Here is a 23,081-nt window from a genome sequence, read left to right on the forward strand (position 1 = left end):
TATTTTTGAGCAAACATATGAGAATTTGTTGCTTGAATGTTATTTTATTTGTACAGCCGATTTCAATAAAGCGATGATCTCAACGTCCTATCGGACACAGTTGCCTCCTTTCAAGCGCCGGGAAAGAAACGCTGCCTTGCCCTAAAACCTCTAACCACTGAGCTCCACTTTCCTCGTTTTTTAGCAAAAGGCAGAGCAAAACGCATCACCATTCAGCTATTCCCCCACGCCGGCGATCAGCGAAGTGTCCCTTGCCTTTACCCCTCGCACGCCCTGGACCATCGAATCCAAATCCCAAAGGTACATTTTTCCCCCCTCCAAAGACAACCGGACTTCCTTGATTTGGATTTTTCTTTCTAGAGAACTGAAGAAGCTTCTCGGATGAGAGGCGAAACATTTTCAAAGAAAGAAAAAATCCCCAAGAAAGTCCAGTTGCCTTTTGGAAAAAGCACCTTTGAAGGGGGGACGGGACGGACAACCGTGACCTGGATGCCTGAGAATCTCCGTTCATTGCAAAGGGAAGTCGCGATCAGTTAGCTCACCTGCTCGAGGGGGATACCGAAAAGGTCGCTAATAGGGTGCAAGAAAGTGGAACCCGTCGTTCTACGGGGAATTCTGCCTGCTTCGGTCATCCTGCATCCCGGCCGGCGGCAAAAATCCTTCTTCGCTTCCTCCGGACCCGCCCCAGCGCTGGAACAGACTCACACAGACAACACACAACCCAGCACCATCGCAACCGCGCGCCTCTTGCCGCCTTTCTGATTGGCCTGCTGCGGCTCCCGCCTTGCTTTCCCCCCAGTTCCGCGCACAGCTAAAGGCCCGGCGCGAGGGAGAGTCCCAGGGACTTTGGGCCAAAAAGGGAAGCCAGCTCCTCCTAAGCGGGTGAGGTCTGGGCCGCCATCCAGCTTTTGCGAGAGAGAAAACGCCCCGGGAAGGAGGAATGTGCTCGGAAGCGGCGGGGTTGTGGTCGCTCTGCGCGCCTGCGGCTACAACCGCCCCGGGAAGGCCATCTTTCCGGGTTTGGCTTGGAGCGACAAGCTTCACTTTTCTTGCAGCCATTCGGAGCCAGCAAGGCTGCATGTTGGAGCGCTGGAGTTTTTTTGGGTTTTTTTTCCCCGCGGGTTCAAAAATAGGTCGTGAGAAGGTATGCGTGTACACGCAGCCCTGGTCTCTGTGAACAAATTGAGGTCTGGGGCTGCCCAGCCGAATCTTGGGTGTTTTCAAGCTCAGGCTTCGTGGTCGTGGAGAATTTGAGGCGTTCCTCTTGCGGCCAAAGTGAAACAGCCGCCAATCTTTTCCCCCGCTGCCGCATTTAGAGAAGCTGGAATTCTAGTGCTTTTTTTTTTTTTAGTGTAGAACAGGGGCCTCCAAACTTAGCAATTTTTAAGCCTTGTGGACTTCAACTCCCAGAATTCCCCAGCCAGCTAGGGAATTCTGGGAGTTCCCCCTTCAATTCTGGGAGTTGAAGTCCACAAGGCTTAAAGTTGCCAAGTTTGGAGGTCGCTGGTTTAGGTGCTTAATTTCTGAGTTCTGAGGAGAGGCTGCTTGCAGGGTCACCATATTTATTTATTTATTATTTATTTTATTTATTATCTGGCCTGCGGGGAGACGGAAGGCCACTGGCCTAGGCTCAGTTCTGATTTTGAAGCCTAGTGCTTTATTTCATTTCTTCAATTTTGATGCCTCACTAAGTTTTTTGTGAGAACCTGAAGGGTGCACTGGTTAAGACATCAGGATAGAAACTGTGAGACAGGTGCTGCTTTTTAGGCAAAAAGGTAGCTGGATGACCTTGAGCCAGTCATTCTCTCTAAGCCCTAGGAAGAAGGCAATGGCGATCCATTTCTGACAAATCTTGACAAGAAAACTGCGGGGGGGGGGATAGTCTAGGGCAGTGATGGCGAACATTTTTCTAAAGGCATGTCAAAACTTTGGGCGGGCACGCTATTGTGCGTGCGTGCCCCCCCCCCCACAATTTAATGTGCATGCGTGCACGCCCCTCCCCCTGCGTGGGGTGGATTTTTCGCCCTCCCTAGGCTCTGGAGGCTTTCCTGAACCCTGAAGAGGCCTCCCCCAGCCTCGAGACGCCCTCCAGAAGCCAGAAACGGATCGTTTTTTGCCCTCCCCAAGCTCCAGAGGCTTTCCGGAAGCTGGGGAGGGCAAAAACAGCCTCCCCCGGCCCTCTGGAAGGCCAAAAATCAGATGGCGTTCACCGGAGCTGATGGCGTGCATGCTAGCAAGTATGGCTCCGCATGCCACAGGTTCACCATCACGGGTCTGGGGACTCACCAGGAGTGAGAAAGTGGCTTGAAAGTGCCTCCACACAGAAACACATTCTCTCAATAGCAGAAATGCTGCCCAAGGCCAGTTCTCTAGAAGTATCCTTTGACTGCTGCTGCGTTTATCTACAGATCATTTTCCACAGAGCAGGCAGTTGTAACACAGGTTTTGGTGACTCTTGCGTGCAAATGACAACTGTACATGCCAAATTACAAGATTGCTAAGCAGGCGAAAGGCAAATAGGCTACTCATATAGCAGCTTTTTCATTCATGGGATAGAAACAGCTTTCAGAAGCATGTCGTGGGCCCACCTAGCTCAAATTATTGGCTACTCAGCATTTCAGGAATCCCTAAAATTGCTAGGGTTGAAGTTAGAATTTTCTTCATAAAGAGGATATGATGGAATATTCTGAGCCTGAAAATGAAAACGGGCCTTGGATTGGTTTCCTCAATCCGCCATAAAGAAGACCAGAGCAGTAGAAAACTATTGCCTTAATAAACTCATTGAGAAGTAAAGGCAAAGTAACACATGGAGTTTCCAAGGGTTTTTCCCCCCTTTTAAAGAACCTTCATCTCTATAAATTGGGAGTCTTGCTTTCTTGTGGGGCTTAATAGAGTATCATTGAGTGCACCATTACTGCTTTTTGGGGTATAACTTTAATAAGCTCCATAGTTGCACAACTTGCTCGCTCAGTACCTACTTGTCAGACTTTTGTCTTGCTTCAGTAATATCAGCTTCCTGAAGTCCTTAGTTGTAATACTGTAATATTTTTTTTGTGTGTGACTTGCAACGTGTGATTTTTCATTACCACATAACTGACTTTGTGAGTAAAGGATTTTTAAAAACTGTACAAAGAAATTCTAATGTAAAACAACAATGAAAGATGATCAAACTCATATTGTGTTTTTCAGAGATCTTTCCCACTTTGGCACCCCCTAAAATTTGGTGCCGTAGGAAACTGCTTACATTGCCCAGGCTTACAATCAACTCTGACTAAGCACATATTAACACAAGGCAACAGTAATATGGATGGTGCACATTCTTCATCCCCCAGATATTCTGTACTGAAGAAAAAACTTGGCTTTCTCTACTTTGCAGAAGGCCACTGTGGGCTGATCTGACTTGGGGAATGGTTGATTCATTATATGAAGGTTTTAACAGGAAAATATAGTCCCTTCATGGTAATGGGGAGCATTCGTAGATTTTACTGGGGAGCGGGCAAAGGAATCCATGCTATGACCCCTTTCATGAATAGCCAGCTGCATTCATAATACTGCAATCTCACTGTCAGTCTATGATGATGTTGAGTCAGAGTTCATAACTTCTCTTATGTTTCAGGTTTTAATACATAACCCAGGAGACTGCATGACTGCTGTACCTGATCTAGGAAAAGAAAAGGGAGTGTGCTACCTCTCCCAAAGCTCTGATAAATGACCCAGCTAATCCACGTGGCTAACCCAAGTGGTTTAGATAACAGGATTTGGGCTACGTCTAAGAAACAAGCAAAATGCTTTAAGCAAAAGCCAAGTCAAAATTTATTTTGTCGTGTACACTTAAGTTTTCTAAATATTTCAGTACAAGCTCAATAACTATGTTTTATGACAGCCTTGAATCTATATCAGGCATGTTTCAGATGACTGCTTGTTTTCCACTTTAATATCATATAGTAGATCAGTGCCACCTTATGGTTTATACAGAATATTACACTGACAGCTAAAATTCTTCTTTTTTTCTTTTAACCAAGCAACGACTACCTCATGTGACATGTAAGGTTTGCATTTGGAGCATTTATGTTTAAAATATTTTTACGGTTTTACAGAGCCAGTTTGATGTGGTGCTGGCCTAGAAACCAGGAGTGTGTGAGTTCTAGTCCTGCCTTACGCATGAAACTCAGCTGAGTGACTTTGGGCCAGTCACTCTCTCAGCCCAACTTTCCTCACAGGATTGTTGTTGTGGGGAAAATAGGAGAAGGAAGGAGTAGTAGGTATGTTTACTGCCTTGAGGTTCTTTTAAAGCAGTGGTTCTCAACCTGTGGGTCGGTACCCCTTTGGGGGTCGAACGACCTTTTCACAGGGGTCGCCTAAGACCATAGGAAAACACATATTTTCAAAAAAAATACGGAAAACATAAAACAATGGTTGGGGGTCACCACAACATGAGGAGCTGTATTAAAGGATTGCGGCATTAGGAAGGTTGAGAATCACTGCTTTAAAGTAATTAAGGGATTTTAAAATGCCAATAGAGAAGATTGCAAATGGCGATCTTTTGTTTGTAGGGTGCTTGGCAATTGGCCCGACAACCAATTCCACCCCAACCTCTGAAAGTTGAGGCAATCAGAAAAACGTTTGACTTGCAAACCTTATGAGAAAGGAAAAATAAATAGTGTCTTAATTTCAGGCGATGCAACTAAGGAAATGATGGAGACTTGCTGTACTTACCTTTATACTATTCATATAAATTTTTCTGGAATTATTAGTCTTGGAGAGATTATTAGAGGAGAATAAGCAATCCTTGAACTGTTGGGCGAAGCTTTACTCTAGGACAGTTGAGTGTGTGCTTGTGCAGTTAAACAAGTTTATAACCACAGGGACAGATTTATACATTGTGATGTGCATATCCAAAGAACATTAGCCACAATCATTTTTGCAAATACAGACAATAATAGTGGGTGGATAGATAATATATAATAGAATAATGATGGAAGTCGAAATTAGGGTAAGCATGAACCATTGTTATTTAGTCTAAATATAATTATTTATTTTATTAACTAGATCTCTTGAAAAGTATATAATGTCAAAAGTGAAAGGAATAAATCATATGTCATAATCATCCATTTAAAAAAAGTTTGTTTTAAAGGCTCTTTGAAAACATGAAGCTCCTTTTTCTTAAAAAAAACCAAACCAAACCTCTCTGCTTCTATTTTTCAGTGAATCATTTTAGCCCTATAAATTTAGCTTTGTATTAATGTGAACCAGGTAGTCAATTTGGAGGCATTTCAATATTGTTAAAAATGGGTTGAGGTGAAAGCACATTTCAGTTTTCACTTGTACTTCAAAAGTCCAGAGAGCTGGGAAATTAACATTGAACATCCATGTGAGATAACCTGTAAAATGTCCTCATATTTCATAGACTAGTGTGGATTTACAACTCAATCCCTGCATTTACAATTTGTATTGTTCTTCCAAATATAATCTGGTATTTCTTGAAGTACACTAAAATAATTGAAATAGAACCTAAGTACCAACAGCAAGCCAACTATGGGCATATTGTTTCTTATTTGGTGAGATATGAAATTATTACCCACTATAAGATCTACTAGAACTGTGATTTTAAGTGCAACTTTACCTGACTTGACGTGTGACTTCCTTTCCTTGTCAGATGCTGGCAGTGAATTGCAAATGGCAGTTATATGACCAAGGCACCCTGTGACCATTTTTAAATACATCCCTGTTCTCGAGCTCCCAAATCACAATCACGTGACCCTGAGGCTGCTGCAATGGAATTTCAAGAACTGGACAGAAGCCTCATTCAGCATCTTTGTAATTTCAAGTTATCACTGAATGTGTTACTAATCAAGGACTACTTCTCTAATTCCAAGTTTCCATTCTAGAATGTATACAATAATCCTACACATTATTCATAGGATTTTTTTCCATGTATAGCTTTTACTTTTTCCTATTATCAATTTTATAGTTTAATTAATATGTGATAGAAATTGGATATAAAAACATCTTATAGTACATTAGGTTGTGTGTGTGTATATATATATGTGTGTGTGTGTGTGTCTGTGTGTGTGTATGTGTGTGTGTGTGTATATATATATATATATATATATATGTGTGTGTGTGTGTGTGTGTGTGTGTGTGTGTGTGTGTGGTATTTGTACTGATAAATAAATACCAGGCATACCAGGGGTTGTAACACAAATACATACATACATACATACATACATACATACATACATACATACATACATACATACATATATTAGCCACATGATACTTTAGATCTGCTGGTTATTAAGAGACTTGTTAGTCATCTCCCTTTATTTTATTGGTTTTGCTCTTGTTCGTTTGAGTCAGTGTTAACTCCTGGCAACTGCCTGGACAAGTTCCTGAAATTTTCTTGGCAAGGTTTCAGAAGTGGTTTGTTATTGCTTGCTTCCTAGTGCTGAGAGAAAGTGATTAATTAGCCCAAGGTTACCCAGCTAACTCCTGGTTTCTATTCTGATGCCTCAACCACTACTCTAAATTGGCTTTCTTTCATTGCTTACAATGGTTGGAGGTTTCCCCCCTTTTTCTATTCTCTTTCTAATCATATGTTATATTTCCAATGTGTATTTGTATCAGCATTATTTTTCTTTTTGAATAATAAGGCTGAGGATAGAAATACTAAGATATACTTTACAATCATACTATCTTTCCTTATCCCTGTATAGATTGACTTCTTAGAATTAGCTGTGAAGATGACCCTTACTGGTTGATATATAAGATACAACTTTAAACCATATAAAATGAAGCCAATTAGCTTTTCTGTAGAAGATCAAGACTGCTTCTTAAGTATGATAGTAGAGGAAGTTCATAATATATTCTAAGATGGAATTTAAAAAGATGCTCAAAGAACCACTGAAATGTTTTCAAGTGAAAAGTTCTAATTATTATTAGCTTAGAACACTTTATTTTCCTGGGTAATCTATTAGAAAAATAAACATCTTATCAATGTGATCATTGCATAGTTCTGTACAGCAGGAAATGGATTATGTGCCTTTAAGTTGTTGCTGATACTTAGTGAATAGGCTGACTCAACAACAATCTGTTCCTAATCTAGTTCTTCTCTTCCTACAATGTACTCATCACCACTATGGCTGAGTTTATCCACCTTGCTGCTGTTCATCTTCTGTTCAAATAAATGGTCTCTTATTTTTTTCAGCCAGTGTCTTGGGAACTTTATTACATAGTTTGCACTTTCAGAACTTTCTTAATTCCTAAATCTGTTACTATTTGTCTTTTAGAAGGCTGTATGGCAGAACTCAAGACTTTGGGAATTCTAACTTGTGCTCTCAATCAATTTTAATCAGATCACTTTCACTTTATAGATTTAAATCATTTCACTGTTTTGACTTTGTTTTAACTTGTGTTCAGCTTGCTTTGGACACTTTCAGCCAAAAACCAAATGGCCATTATGTTTAAGAAAACCCAAACAGGAATAATTTGCTAATGAGATCTTGCCAGAACAACCCAATTTTAGTGTTGCAGAGTGTTTGCTAAAAGTTAGGACAGTGAATTTTTAAATTCTCAATTTTCATTGCTAATTACAAATCCATAACCAGCAACAAATTTGCTTTGGTGACATTCTGTTCTATATATTTTCTTTGTACTGAAACATGCAAAAAATAAACCTTTGATCAGTTTGTCAAAAAACACGGTGTTGGTTCAAAGGACACTGATAAGACTATATCTTGGATTCTATTATGAATGTAATCTATTGACCAAATACTCTCCTGCTACATGTTTTTAATCTGATCATTAGTTTTGCAAACTATGCAATATATATGTTAAACATGTATAAACATGTATAAGACACTAAGTTTTTCAAAATATCCTATAATATGTATTTTAATCATGGAGATGGTGTTGAGAGGAGGTAAAGGGTAATAAAAGGGAAAGAGACGAGTAGGAAAGAAAAAAATAGGATGAATTTAAGAATTACAAAATTTCACGTACATATATTTAGACTAGATGAGGAATGTGCATTTTGGTTAGTCTCTTCCAAATGGCAGTGTTAATTGCTGAACTTGGAAATCACAATCCTACTCATGCAGACAAAAGAGAAAGTGTGTGGTATTAACAAAGTCCTGTTACAGATTTGGAAATCTAGCATTTATATAACTCAATGGCCCTCATTGGAAGATCCCAAATCATTGCTGGAAAAATAGTGCAGGTATTGTCTAATTTTGTAACAATAGGACCCAGCTTCTAGTTTGCATACTCAGCATACCCGCAATCATTTCCTGCATTGAGATTAGAGTATGACCCATGCCAGTCAGTTCAATCAAGTAACAAAGAGACATAGACAACAGACTAGTAGCAAAAGGGGAATGGGACTTAATATCAACAATATCATTTGAATCTTCCTGAAGCTAGGATTGGAGCTGCTGGAGAGAAGGAGGGGGTGAGTCACAAGACAAAGACACTGAGGTGGGGGCCCGCGCGCCTAATGGCGCGCGAATCATATATCTATAAACCAAAATAGCAATAATACATTCTGGATTAGTGTGTTTGAGATTGTGATTTTATTTATTTCAAAATGACTGGCTTAGTTCAATGTAATAGCTGTTTTGCACCTGTCTTTCGCAGTACTCTTTTCAAATTTGGATACTGTCCCCTTTGTAAACAAATTACGAGTCTACATAGGCAGATTACCTATCTAGAATCTGTAATCTGTGCTCTCCAAGCAGAAACTAGGTGTCTACGTCAGCCATTCCACTCTATGGTGAAGCCACACTATCAGCCCCCTCTACCACAAAGATCTTGCAGGAGAAGAGCTGTCTGGACAACTGTGGGATCTGGCAGGTTGAGAGCTGTGAACCATAAACCCAAAGCTTTTGCTGTGACCCAGCAAAACAGATATAGTGCCCTTGCTGACCTTAATGGGGACACTAAAGAGATAGGTCAAGGCAGTTGTGATAATGATGACTCAAATAAGCAGGGGATCGTGGTCCAAAACGAAGAACTTTCTTCGGAAAGGCGAAAAGGGGAACCAGGTATCACACATCAGTCGCAGAAGAAGATCAAGGTATGTAAAAAGAGAAGTCACCTTCTGGTTGGTGATTCAATCGTAAGAGATGTTAATTTAGGAGAGGATACGGAGGTTTTAAAAGAGGTCAGGTGTCTGCCAGGTGCTACTGCCAGCAGAGACAAGAGGCGTATTCTTAAGATAGTCAAGAATGCAAGTAAGGACTGTGACGTTGATGCTATTATACATCTTGGCACTAATGATCTATCCCAGAAAGATGTACTTTCTGTGCAGAATGATTTCCAGAACTTGGGGTATGAACTTAATAGTATAGGTTGTAGGCTTATCTTTTCAGAGGTTTTACCTGTATATAAGGAACAAAAAGGGAAGGGCCAGCGTGTAGCAGAGTTTAATGTTTGGCTAAAGGAGTGGTGTAAAAGGGAAGGCTTTGGTTTTATTAGTCATGAAGCCTGTAGCTGGTCCAATGAAAAACTGTACAAAAGAGATGGGTTGCACCCATCCAAGAAAGGAACTGAGTTACTTGGCATTAAATTCACAGATTTTCTTGATAAACATTTAAACTGAAGAGCGGGGACAGAGAATTAATAGATACAGAACATCTCTGTCCCCAGCAAACTAAAATTCATAGGGTTATAAATGCATGTAACATAGATGTGTGTGTGGGTAAGATTATCACTCCTGCTGTCAAGCAAAACCAAGCATGTAATAGTGATTGTCATACCATGTGCATGAATCACACAAGTGGCAAGAAAATAGGGGCAGTCAGGCATAATACAGGTTATGTAGACAGTAAACACAAGGTCAATCAAAATGGACTCAAATGTCTATATACCAATGCACAGAGCATGAGGAATAAACAGGGAGAATTAGAAATTCAAGTAAAAGAGGGCAGATATGATATTATTGCCATTACAGAAACTTGGTGGGATGAAACTGACAAATGGAACATACAGCTAGAAGGATTTAAATTATTTAAAAGAAATAGACCAAATAAAAGAGGAGGTGGAGTTGCACTATATATAAGAAATAACTATGTCTCTACAGAAATAGAGCACAACAATAATGAGAACTATCTTGAATGCATTTGGGTCAATATTAAAGGTTGTGGGGGAAATGACATTGCCATAGGTCTATACTACAGGCCACCCAACCAAGCAGAGGAAGAAGATGAACTTTTTGCTAGTCAGCTAACTAAGGTATGTAGGAAGCACACCACAATAGTAATGGGAGATTTTAACTACCCTGACATCAACTGGGAAACAAACTCTGCACCAAGTGGAAGATCCAACAGGTTCCTAACAAACCTAGCAGACAACTTTGTTTTCCAAAAAGTAGAGAAGGAAACAAGGGGATCAGCCATACTGGACTTAATTCTCACTAACAGAGAGGAAATGATAGAAGGTGTTGAAGTCATAGGAACCCTGGGGGCAAGTGACCATGCAATATTGGAATTCAACATTATCCAAACACAAGTAGTAGAACAAAGTCAAACTAGAGTCTTGGACTTTAAGAAAGCTAATTTCAATAAACTTAGAGAGAGCTTGGGAAAAATTCCATGGATGAGAATCCTCGAGGGGAAAACAACTCAAGAAGCTTGGGAAATTTTGAAAAATGAGATGAGAAAAGCCCAGTCTAACACAATACCAATGAAGAAGAAAAACAACAGCTCCCAAAAGAAACCAGCATGGCTGCATAAACAACTATCTGACAAACTGAAAGACAAAAAAAGTAAGTATAAAAAGTGGAAGGAGGGGGACATAACTAAGGCAGAATATCAGCAAATAGCCCGAGCCTGTAAAGATGAAGTGAGGAAAGCTAAGGCTCACAATGAAGAAAGGCTTGCCACAAAAGTAAAAATTAACAAAAAAAGCTTCTTCCAACATGTTAAAAACAAGAAAAAAGTTAAGGAAACAATTGGTCCATTGCTAGGAGAAAGTGGCAAGAAGGTGACAAGCAACAGGGAGAAAGCAGAACTATTTAACTCATGTTTTGCATCTGTCTTTACACAAAGGGATAAAACAGTCCAACCTATCAAAAGCAGCACCACAAAATTAGGAACACAAATTGAAATAGGGAAGAAAATGGTAAGTGAGCACCTGTCTACCCTAGATGAGTTCAAATCACCAGGACCGGATGGATTACACCCCAGAGTTCTGAAGGAACTAGCAGACGAGATCTCAGAACCACTGAATTATATCTTTCAGAGATCCTGGAACACCGGGGAACTACCAGAGGACTGGAAAAGAGCTGATGTGGTTCCCATCTTCAAAAAAGGGAAAAAATTAGATCCAGGAAACTACAGACCTATCAGCCTAACCTCAATACCAGGAAAGATTCTGGAAAAAATAATCAAGCAACGAATTTGCGAACACCTAGAAGCAAACAAAGTAATAGCCAAAAGCCAACATGGATTTGTCAAAAACAGATCATGCCAGACTAATCTTATTGCATTCTTTGATAATGTGACAAAATTAGTGGACCAGAGGAATGCCGTTGATATAGTTTACTTGGACTTCAGTAAGGCTTTTGATAAGGTAGACCATAACCTACTACTAGATAAAGTAGAAGAATGTGGGTTAGACAGCATCACCACCAGATGGATTGGTAACTGGCTGACCAACCGCACTCAACGTGTAGTTCTCAATGGAACTGCATCTACATGGAGGGAAGTATGCAGTGGAGTACCCCAAGGCTCTGTTTTAGGCCCAGTACTCTTCAACATCTTCATCAATGATTTGGATGAGGGAATAAATGGGGAACTCATCAAATTTGCAGATGATACCAAGCTGGCAGGAATAGCCAACACTCCAGAAGATAGGCTTAAGATACAGAAGGATCTTGACAAACTTGAACATTGGGCACTATCTAATAAAATGAAATTCAATGGTGAAAAGAGTAAGGTTCTACATTTAGCCAACAAAAACGGAATGCACAGGTACAGTATAGGTGATACCTTACTCAGTAGTAGTAACTGTGAAAGGGATCTTGGAGTCCTAGTGGACAACCATTTAAATATGAGCCAGCAGTGTGCAGCAGCTGCCAAAAAAGCCAACACAGTTCTAGGCTGCATCAACAGAGGGATAGAATCAAGATCACGTGAAGTGTTAATACCACTTTATAATGCCTTGGTAAGGCCACACTTGGAATACTGCATTCAGTTCTGGTCGCCACGATGTAAAAAAGATGTGGAGACTCTAGAAAGAGTGCAGAGAAAAGCAACAAAGATGATTAGGGGACTGGAGACTAAAACATATGAAGAACGGTTGCAGGAACTGGGTATGTTTAGCTTAAGAGAAAGAAGGACTAGGGGAGACATGATAGCATTATTCCAATATCTCAGAGGTTGCCACAAAGAAGAGGGAGTCAAACTATTCTCCAAAGCACCTGAGGGTAGAACAAGAAGCAATGGGTGGAAACTAATCAAGGAGAGAAGCAACTTAGAACTGAGGAGAAATTTCCTGACAGTGAGAACAATTAATCAGTGGAACAGCTTGCCTCCAGAAGTTGTGAATGCCCCAACACTGGAAGTCTTTAAGAAGATGTTGGATAGCTATTTGTCTGAAACGGTATAGGGTTTCCTGCCTAGGCAGGGGGTTGGACTAGAAGACCTCCAAGGTCCCTTCCAACTCTACTATTGTATTGTATTAATTGTATAATTCATATATGTACATTAAAAAAACAGAACCAGACAGTGCTTTCCAGCACTACTGGAAACACTGTTGTGGATAATTATTAGCATGGATAATCCCAAAGGGAATGGACATTGGTTATTCCAGCCTTAAATTTCTTTAAAAATAATAAAATAGGGATGGAAAGTAGGACAGCAGGTGATTCCCCTTTTATACCATAAAGGAAACTATTTGGTGGATAGGGTTGACATATCAACAATCACAAAAAGATATTAAAAGGAATACTCCTTTAGGAATTTCCCCCCTAAGCTATGGGTGTCCAACCTTGGCTTCCCTGGGCTGCGTTGAGTGAAGAGGAATTGTCTTGGGCCACATATAAAATAAACTTTCTTCTTTAACATACATCTTGTGTGAATGCATTACTACTACCGATAGATGTCCAGGGCGATTCAGAGACCACCAATTGGACATGCCTGCCTTAAGCTATTTAAATCTTTATGCCTTTATCCCATTCCATGGAGACTGTTCCTCCCATTGCTGGCTTGAACACTAGTTTATTGATCTTCATCCAAAGTCAGTTCATCCTTTTTGCTGTGTTATGATCTATTTTGAAATTACACAAGACATGACTTGAAGTCTGGATGACTGTTAGAAATTTGAGAGGCAGGAAAATCAAGGTTAAAAACAAGGATTCATGCTCATCTGTTGGGCAAGTTATATACTAAACCCTACTGGTGTGCTTAGCAACACTTATGAATTTTTTCTCCATGGAATTGGTCCCTGGTGCCCAACAGGTTGGAGGCAGCTGATCTAAAACACAATCAATGTTTGAATTTATATCTGTTTAGATTAATGTGTATCTCTCCTAGTAGCAATGGTAACAAGTTACTTCCAGTTTTAATAAATTATATAAAGCAAGGGTAGGTCATCTCTTTAAAAAGAAGAAAATTTAGTATTTGGTATTAAAGGTGTTATAGTAGACCACTGAGTCATGTTATGTCCATATGAAGTACAGTATTGCAATTATCCTATTTTGAGGCAATGCCAGCTCAAGGGTATATTACGCCCCTAGACCACAATGACCGATAGCCCCATCACTTGCTGATGCAAATTTGCATTTTTTATTTTGGAAAGAGGGCAACAATGGCACTCTTAAGCTATGGTACCCTAGGCCAGTGGTGGGCAACCTTTTTTTTCAACTGAGCCAAATCTCGCCAAAACCACGATTGAAATTTATTTTGAGAGCCACATTTTTAAAACCGAAAATACATAGGATGGTACACTGTTTTTAGTTTCAATAAACTCTGGCATTTGAAGCACGCAAGTCTTAAAGCTGTCAAGTTGCAAGACCCTTGCACCCCTAACCCTTTAGAAAAAAAACCCCAGGGGTCTTCAAACCTGACAGCTTGAAGACTTGTGGACTTCAACTCCCAGAATTCTGAGAATTGAAGTCCACCAAGGGCATCAATCATATTAGCCCAGGGATCTGCAAAATTGGCTGTTAAGACTGGTGGACTTCAACTCCCAGAATTCTGAGAATTGAAGTCCACCAGTCTTAAAACAGCCAACTTTGCAGACCTCTGTTAGCCCAAAGCCTGGCGCTGGGCGGGCCTTGCTCCCCCATTGGTGGAGCCCCAAGAAGCGAGGAGGGAGAAAAAGAGACGGAGGCCAAGGAGCTTCCCCCCCTGCCCCCTCCCAGCAAAAATCTAACCGGGGAGCCGGGCGGGCAGTAGCAAATTAGCCGATCACGCATGCAGAGTGATCGGCTAATTTGCCACTGCCCGCCCGGCTCCCCGGTTAGATTTTTGCTGGGAGGGGGCGGGGGGGAAGCTCCTTAGCCTCCGTTTCTTTTTCTGCCTCCTCGCTTCTCGTCCCCGCCCGACTTCAGGATCCTCCCTAATCATTGTGGGTCGAAAAGAAAAAAGGGAAAGGGGCGCTTGTTTTGAAGTGCCCGAGAGGAGGGAGGGGAGCGGGCGCCCGGCACACAGAAGAGCCGCATTAAAATGTGTAAAGAGCCACATGTGGCTCGCGAGCCGCGGCTTGCCGACCACTGCCCTAGGCCAAGGCCATAGACTAAAGCCAGCATTATTTGGGGGAAGGAATTGATGTATGTGTCTTTCACACATTCTTTTAGGAATGCTACATTTACATAGATTATCTGTCTTATAATAGCAAACATATGAATAGCTCTGCTGGATCAGGTCAAGGCACAGCACATTCCATAATTTTGTTTCTCAAACCGGCCAAACAACATATCTTTAGGAGATGGAAACATACATTTTTCCTCTACAATTGGTATTTGAAGCCATGACTTTTCAAGACTAATACTTCTTGGCACAGCTGTCATCCATACATTTACCCATTCTTTTAAAGTTTCCCCATTATTGGTTATCAATATATCTCATGGCAATGAATTCCATGGGATAATTGTACTGTGAAGAAATGCCTTCATTTGTCTGTTCTAAATTTTTCCCAGTCAGCTTCACTGATGATCCCCGATCCATGAAGAAAAATATCTGCACTTTCGTAGCCATTTTCTAATAAACCCTACCATATAATTTGTTTTTTTTTCACATTTACCAAGACATTGAGTTGACATATAAATTGACTATCCATTGTGACCCTAAGATTTTTTTTCCTGATTAGCTCTTATTCCATCACTTATAAATGAAGGGTGGAAGAGTGTGCCCCATGTTTCTGAACTGCACATAGTTTGCATGTACAATTTTAAGATCCTTTTGGAGCTCTTCATTAATTGCTCTTGATTTTCACTACTCCAAATAGTTTGATATCAAACTGAAGAAAGCTTCAAAGGAAAGGCACACACAAACACAAAGGATTGGAGTGACTTATATCCCCTGAACCTGAATTACAATATCTGCCACAAAGTATGGTAAATCTAATTCAGGTATGTAGGCCCAACTTTGTATTTTTCAGTCTAAATCAGAACTCTTTATCAAATAGAACCTAGCGCAAATTGCCATTAATTCTGAGTCCACCAACTGTTTGAATGCCAGAAAGCAATTTGTCCTCAGATCTTCCAAACAAAATGAGGGTTTTTATGCTTAGTCACTTAAGCAATTTAATTTGAATTTGTACTTCCAGGGGATAATTTTGTTTCTATTAGCAATCTTTAGTGATCTACCGACAAGGTCAGATACCTATCAGATGACCAAAGGAAAGGGAGGGGTAAATCTTGTAGTCATTAAAAGTTTAATTGTGGCATAAATTACAATATTCTTCAAGCAGCCGTTCCAGTTTAATTTCTTCCGAATCGTAGCTTGGATATCGGAGATTTTGTTTTTAATGCTCTAGCAATCCACTGAGTTCAGTTCTAAGCCTGTGACTCATTTTCAGTGCAAACCGGTAAAACAGGAGAAAAGTTCGGAAAGGAATAAAGACGAACGGTGGGAGGTCTCGGCTTTAAAAGTCCGGAATCCCGGCATCTCGAAAGGGAATCCCCCAACTAATCAACCAATCGGCAAGGACAATGCAAAACAGGGCAAACCCGTGCCTTAACGATCCAATGAGAAACTGGCAAAGTGTCCAAGACTCTCCCGATTGGGAGACCTGGCAGAGGGAGCAGACCAATGGGTTCACGATCCAGGCTCGGCACGCTGAAAGGGCGGAGCTATGCAAATCTGATTTGAAAAGCGAGCGGGAAATCTGAGTTTCGCGGGAGGCTCTTGGCGCGTAACCCTTCTCCCTTCTCTTTATTCATTGTCAGCGGCAGCTGCCGCTGCTTCCTGGAGCCATTTTCCAGCTAGCCCCACACAGCGGGAGTGGCCGCAAAATCCATCCGCCGCATCTGCCCATAATGCGGGCTCTTTCGCCTTAGCAACATCTTATCCTAAAGCTGGACCCTACCCCGGGATCCGCAGCCTGGACCATTTAGAGGCGGGCCCGGGCCTTAAGTAGCTAAAGACTCGGGAAGGCCCGGGGGGAAGGGGTGGCGAGCGAAAGGGGTGGGAGGAGACTCGGCTCCGGGTGCACATTCACCCAAGAAGGATGCGGAGGGGACTCCACCCGCACGGCCTCTCGGCTTGGTCGGCTTCGCCTCCCATGGATCCCGGAGGGAGCCCCGCGGTTGCCGTCAGCCTCCCAGCTCGTTTCGCTCCTGCCGTCGCCACCAGCGCTTTCATTCAGTTGCACAGCAGTTCCGGGGCATCCGCGCTGGGGGCGACTTGGGGCTCCAGCTTTCCCGGGGCTGATTGTGGCGCGGTGGAGGGCGCTCGGCCTAGTCTCGTGAGCGGCGGAGGCACCTCCTTGTGCTGCACCCCGCACGGGCCCGCCGGACGGGTGGTGCTGGTGCATCCCGCCAGTGAAAGCGGAGGCCGATCCCTGGTAATACCTCCTTCCCGGTCTCTGGGGGAGGGCTGAGTTTCCTTTCTACGCTGCGGGACGGGGGTGCGCTCCCTGAAAGAAGGGTGCCGTGGCCGCTTTTGTATGCGACGTCTCTCCCCAGTGCCACAAACTTTTATCTTTTTTTCTTGCCTTTCCCCCTGGCGGGAAGCCACTATGACCCAGCAGCAGGGGGGATTGGGGACAAGTAGGGCGTCCCCAACTGATCGAAGTACACCTCGAGGGTGATAGTTCTCCGATTAAGGGGGGGATTACTGGGGGAGGGGGACAGTCCCCTTCCTTTGCCTTAAAGCAGGAACAAAGAGGCCGGCGTTGGAAGCAGCGCCCTGGCACGGGAGAACTAAGGCTCTGGCGGCGTGGTTCGTGTGAATGCGCCAGAAGGCCGGCCGGGTTTCGACCTTGCTCTCCCCGGCGGTGGGGGGTCAGGGTCTGAGCAGGCAGCATGGCCGTGGGGAAGAGGAAGGTTCTCTGTCCCGCTGGTCGCTTTTTCGCTTCACCCCCGGACTCGGTGGTGACGTTTCGCACACGTGCGCCGAGGCCGCGTTTGTGACTGGGAGCCGGGCGAAGGAGGGAGAGAGAGAGAGAGGGAAGGAGGGGGCGCTGATCCGAGCGGGGGGGAGGGGGGACACACCAGAGCCTTCCTTTGGCCTGAGCAACCACACAGAACTGCACACATAACACAACAGGGTGCGCGCCTGTGCCCGCCTCGCCGCCTCTCTCGCCCACAGACACGCGGCCCTTCCCGATTCTCAACTCTTGGAGCTGTCGGGAAGGGGAGGGGGGGGCATTGTTAGGCTTTGGAAATGCCCCTGCAGCAGGTAGGTTAGGGAAGCGTGTTGGGGGGGAGGGGGTCGTGGTGGTGGTGGTGGGGCAGTTAAGGTGCTGCCTGGAACAGTCGCTTCCCGAAGTAAGGAGATTCCGCTCGCCCAACAGAAATTCCCCTCAAGGGAAAGGCTCCCTCTCTTCTGTTTCCGGGGAGGGGATGTGAAGTTGGGGTTACTAAGTTTCCCCCCCCCCACCCACCCAAAGTGTCCCCTCGTGGCCCTAGGATTCCCTTCTGCTAAAATTACCGTTATGGAAACCCCCGCACTTCGCTCCCCCCCCCCCTCATGTTTTCCTCTGGAGTTGAGTTCTGGCGTTTCTGCTGTCACTGGAGATGGCTCCCTCAAAGTTGGCCGGTTCTAGTAACTGCTTCAGGCCAGCCACCGTTTTTGCCTGCCTGCTTATACTATATATTTGAAATATCTTAGGGGGTTTGGGTGAGGCAAGGTGGGTAGCCTTCCAAATGAAGCCTTCCCTTTCTTGTTCCTCAACTTTCAACCCCCCCCCCCTTTCCTGCTAAGTATAATTTGATTGTGTGTCTTGGCTGTTACCCTGAGGAGAGCAAAGGGTAACTGGGGGTGTTGGGGGAGGGGGGATTAGTTGGAAAACCCTGTTGGGTTAAACTAAGAAGTGTGAGAATGTTTGGATGTTGTGGAATAATTTAACTTCTTGTGCCCCCTCCTTGCTTTTTTCTGAAATGGTTCTTGGAAGTTCTTCCACCCCCTCCCACCCCACCCCCTACATTCCTGCTTGTTGTAAACAAATACACTTGTCATCCGAATGAAAATTTGGATAAAAGCGCAGAATGGAGATATGGGGGAAGACAGAAAGAAAATACAGCTTTCCCCTTTGGACAAGTGGGAGGCAATATAGGTAAGGAAAATAAAATGAAGAGAATGGCTGTGGTCTTGAATTCTAGGCCACCCCATCTTGGGCCTTGCTCAGAAACCTTTTCTGGCGAGGCTTATTAGATTTCAAGGCCTTTCACAGGTACAGTCAGAAGGCTACACAGATTTATTCTGCGAAGCTTCTTCCCAGCAAGCATATGCTGTTGGTTGTGGGCCTTTTGCATTCCTTTTTCTTTTTCCCATCATAATATATGTTTGGATGATTAGCTATGTCATATGGTTTACCTCTCGAGCCATTCTTTGAAGCTAAAAGGTCAATATCTGTGTCCCTATATGACTTGTTTTTTTTTAATTATATCTGTTTGGTTTGCCTTGGCTAGGGAAATTCACTCTAGCGAAGGCTGTAGCCAGGAAGAGCAAAAACAAATCATACATTGTTTGTGTCATAGATAATCAGGGCTAACAATTGAAACTGTCTTATTACTTAAAACCAATTAAAGCAATTAGGCTTATGCTAGCACCTTTTTAAAAATGCATATTCAGTTTTATGTTTTTGTAATAAGAATGAAAATATGAAACAGTAAAAATAGAAAAATGAAAACAAGAGAGCAGTGATTTAAATTTCTTTCCTAAAAAGTATGATGTACATTTCTGTGTATGGGTTAGAGATGTGATATGAAAGAAAACCCTGATGGCACAATCAGAGTTATGCAAATAATTCTAAACATATCTAATTTGTGTCAAATACTAAAAAAATGTTTGCCCAACTCTCTCTGAATAATATTTATTAGTTCAATAAAAGTACTTTGTATTAATCCATGTTCCACTTTTATAATAAACTGTGTTGCATGGGTTCCTAATACGAAGACTTTTAGATGTTACTGAATCAAAACTTCTTTCTGCTGGCTGTGCTAGTTACAGCAACTTCTGGAAGGTTGCACATTATGCATCTATGAATGGTTTAGTGTGAGATATTCACTTTTATATTCACAAGTTATGATTTAAACAACCCATGACATAGTGGATACATGAACTTAAATCTGTTGAATAACAGATGACCATCTGCTTAGGATATTTGTTTCTAATAATGGGTTTGTGCAGATCTTTTTTTAAATTAAAGAACAGTCAATTTATATTCTTATGGCAGTATCCTAAATTGTAGCTATTAAAATTACAGTATTAAGCAAGTGTACAATCTATGTTGCAGTGTTCCTTCTGTTCAGACACATTTTGTATTTCTAATCATCATGACTGCCATGATAACTTAAGTCCCGTAATGAAGAGTAAGGTATCCTTATCCAACTTGATGTTTTCCATATAGGTTGTGATTTCCATACCTAGAATCCCATTATAGTTTCAGTGTGTTCACTAGGATCACTTTTTCTCCATCTCTGCTCATCTCACCAGATCTAATAGAAGGGACATGTTTTAAATCTCTTCTATCAAACGGTTTCTTGAACTCTGAAGTCATACCTTCTCAGTAGGAGCACCTGCCCTATGGAACAGGACTTCCTCCAGAGATTCAGATAGCCTCCACCCTGTTTTGCATTGAATACATGGCTGTTTATCCAGGCCTTTGGGTCAGGAATTCAGATCAGCTTTGCTACTACTGGTGTGCTAGTTTGTTTATCCTTGGGCATCAGAGTTATATGTTGTGAAATATTTTTGTTCTTAATTTTTGTATACTGTCCAGAGTCACCTGTGTGAGATCAATGACCATATAAATCACACAGATAAATAAAGCAGTTTTAGTCATAGTTTGCAGTTGCAGCTTTCAAGGTATCCTTGAAGGACCCCTCTCAGTGTCAAGAAAAATCTGTACACAGCTGAGTTTGAATTACATATAGTACCAAGAAACAATGACTCAGCAGTTATGATGGAGGTCTTATTGGTTGGAAAGCTGACAACCCAGGTTCAAAGTCTGAGCACCACACAATGGGGTGAGCTCCCGTTACTTGCCCCAACTCTTGCTACCTAGCAGTTTGAAAGCATGCAAATATAAGGAGATAAATAGGTACCACTTTAACAGCCTTCCGTGCACCTCGGCGTATTATCATGCTGGCCATTACCGCGGAAGTGTCTTCAGACAACATTGGCTTCCTCAGCTAAAAAAATGGAGATGAGCACAGCCCCCTAGAATTGGATACGACTGGACAGGAAAACTTTTATCTTTACCTTTATACCAAGAAAAAAAAGTACAACAGCCTCACTAAAATGAAGTACAGGTAATCCTCAACTTAAAAGTGTTTGAAGGTATGACAGATCCCAAAAATGACCTTCTCATCTACCAAAACTGCCCCATAACGAACAATGGGTTTGCTTAATGACCATTTATCTGCTGCATAAAAGGTTGTAAAATTGGGTACAGTCAAGTGATCACCTACTTTACAATGATCACGACATGACTAAAATTGTGGGCTTAATTACAATCCTAATTCAAGGACTATCTCATGGTTGTCAAACTCGCAGCCTCATGTTGCTGTCATGTAACATGATGTACTATGGCGTTTTTCCCCTTTGCGGAAAGTGTAGGTGTGACTTCCGTGTGAACCATCCAGCCCACGGGCTGACAGTTTGACACCCCTGGACTACCTGCATATTAACTAGGGCATTATTTTTGTATCTTGTTATCTTTGTTGTATGTATTTACATGCAGTAAGAAAAAATAACAGTATTTGGTCCTTCCATATTTTTAGCAACTGCTTCAGGTTCATTTTCTGCTCTAGAAATGAATAGAAGCTGGAAAAATGTGTGTGAACATAAATGCCAAAACACATCCATGAAAAAATGGGATTCTATATGCATATTACTTGATAGATGAGGAACAGAAGGGACACTCAGGGTGTATGTTAGAATTCACATGGATGAATTAAAGCAAACATCTACAACAGTGGTGTGACAGTTTCAAATGTTAAAGTATCTAGCTTATATTTCCTCAGATCAAGAAAACTGCTGATTACAATCTCACAATATGCATTTTTCTTATTTAAATGATATATGGTGGGAAATTATTGGCATCAAAAAATGCTGCTTAAGATTTTAAAATGTCAGCTTTGCAGACAATTGCACAATGCATAGATACAAGCAGATCAGCAATATCAAAATTAGTCATCTGTGATACATCACTAACCTAAAAGTGGGTGAAGAGGAGAGCTACTGTACATTTTGCAGAAGCTTCCTTTGGCTATCTAAAACACATATTTGCAGATCATCAGGCAGATGGTTATGTTCATGCTTGCAATAAATTGGTGCAGATACCCAATAAAAAGGTTCTTCATGCTGTCAATACTTCACATAGAAATTAAAGAAGGAACGGGATTTTTGCCCATCTGTAACCTTGATGTATAGAGGCAAATAGATGTAAAATCTGACTGATTAAAAGCTGAGAGTCAAGTACTTGTAAGTACCACTGGAAAAGTTTACTCTTATCACCCAAATAAAAGCAGTGTGAGTTTGCTTCTCATCTTTACCTATGAATACATTAACCATGGTTTACTCAAACTTATTTTCTGTTTTCTTTTACACATAACCATAAACGATGTGACTGTATAGATAAATACTGTTTTGACCTACCTCAAGTTATAACCTAAATCAGTGATGCCGAACCTTTTCGGCACCGAGTGCCCAAACTGGAGTGCATGTGCACACACTGGAGTGCTGCAAATCCGAACACCAGCTGCCTGGTGCACATGCCCACAAAGTCCAGCTGGTCTTTGGGTTTCGGCACAGACATGGAGCACCAGAAACATGAAGAACAGCTGGCCAGCACACCTGGTTTTTAGCCATTGTTCGGTCTGTTTTCTGGACTGGTCTTCAGACCATTTTCAGGCCTGAAAATGGCCTGAAGAACAGCCCGAAAAATGGCCTGAAAATGGTCCAGAAAACAGCCTGGTTTTTTGCTGTTTTCAGGCCACTTTTGCAGCGCTCCGGTACCTGCGAAGACCAGCTGGCTGGAAACCAGAAAAGCAGCTGGTGATGGCACGTATGTCCACAAAGAGGGCTCTGTGTGCCACCTCTGGCACACGTGCCATAAGTTCGCCATCACGGACCTAGATCATGGACAGTTTTATACATTTTGGTCTGTTTATTTATGCATTGTATTACCCTTTTTCTGTTCCCCTTATATCTGCCAATCATAATCATATTCTAGCCTAGGGGTTCTCAAACTACGGCCCGGGGGGCGGATATGGCCTGCCGAAGCCATTGATCCAGCCCATGAGGGACCACAAGGCTGCCCCACCTGCCCATCAACCCTGACCCACATTCTGGAGGCCGAGGAACCCAAAAATGGGCCCGTTTTTGGCCTCCCCAGCCTCCAAACAGAGGAGGGGGGGAGAGAAAAAGACACACACACACACCTCAAGGCAGCCGCATTCCTTCACTAAC

The 23,081-nt window shown here is 42.3% G+C and overlaps 2 protein-coding genes across 3 annotated transcripts in view; one reads left to right on the plus strand and one right to left on the minus strand.

Moving 5' to 3' along the window:
* The window catches only part of MBOAT1 (membrane bound glycerophospholipid O-acyltransferase 1), a 31,867-nt gene extending 30,925 nt beyond the window's left edge, over window positions 1–942 (minus strand). The window contains exon 1 of the mRNA XM_081952975.1: window positions 543–942. Coding sequence (XP_081809101.1) covers window positions 543–632 — 90 coding nt within the window. The 5' untranslated portion in view covers window positions 633–942. The remainder of the gene's footprint in view (window positions 1–542) is intronic.
* A 15,120-nt stretch (window positions 943–16,062) lies between these two features.
* Window positions 16,063–23,081, plus strand: part of E2F3 (E2F transcription factor 3) — a 39,626-nt gene continuing 32,607 nt past the window's right edge. Inside the window, exon 1 of one of the 2 annotated variants that reach the window (XM_081950523.1) lies at window positions 16,063–17,007. In XM_081950523.1, the coding sequence (XP_081806649.1) occupies window positions 16,672–17,007 (336 nt within the window). In that variant the 5' untranslated portion in view covers window positions 16,063–16,671. Of the gene's footprint in view, window positions 17,008–17,659; window positions 17,844–23,081 lie in introns of those variants that run through there. The other variant, XM_081950524.1, reaches the window with a different exon arrangement.

This window comes from Natrix helvetica (assembly GCF_964273705.1).
Source record: "Natrix helvetica genome assembly, chromosome: 4".
NCBI lineage: Eukaryota > Metazoa > Chordata > Lepidosauria > Squamata > Natricidae > Natrix > Natrix helvetica.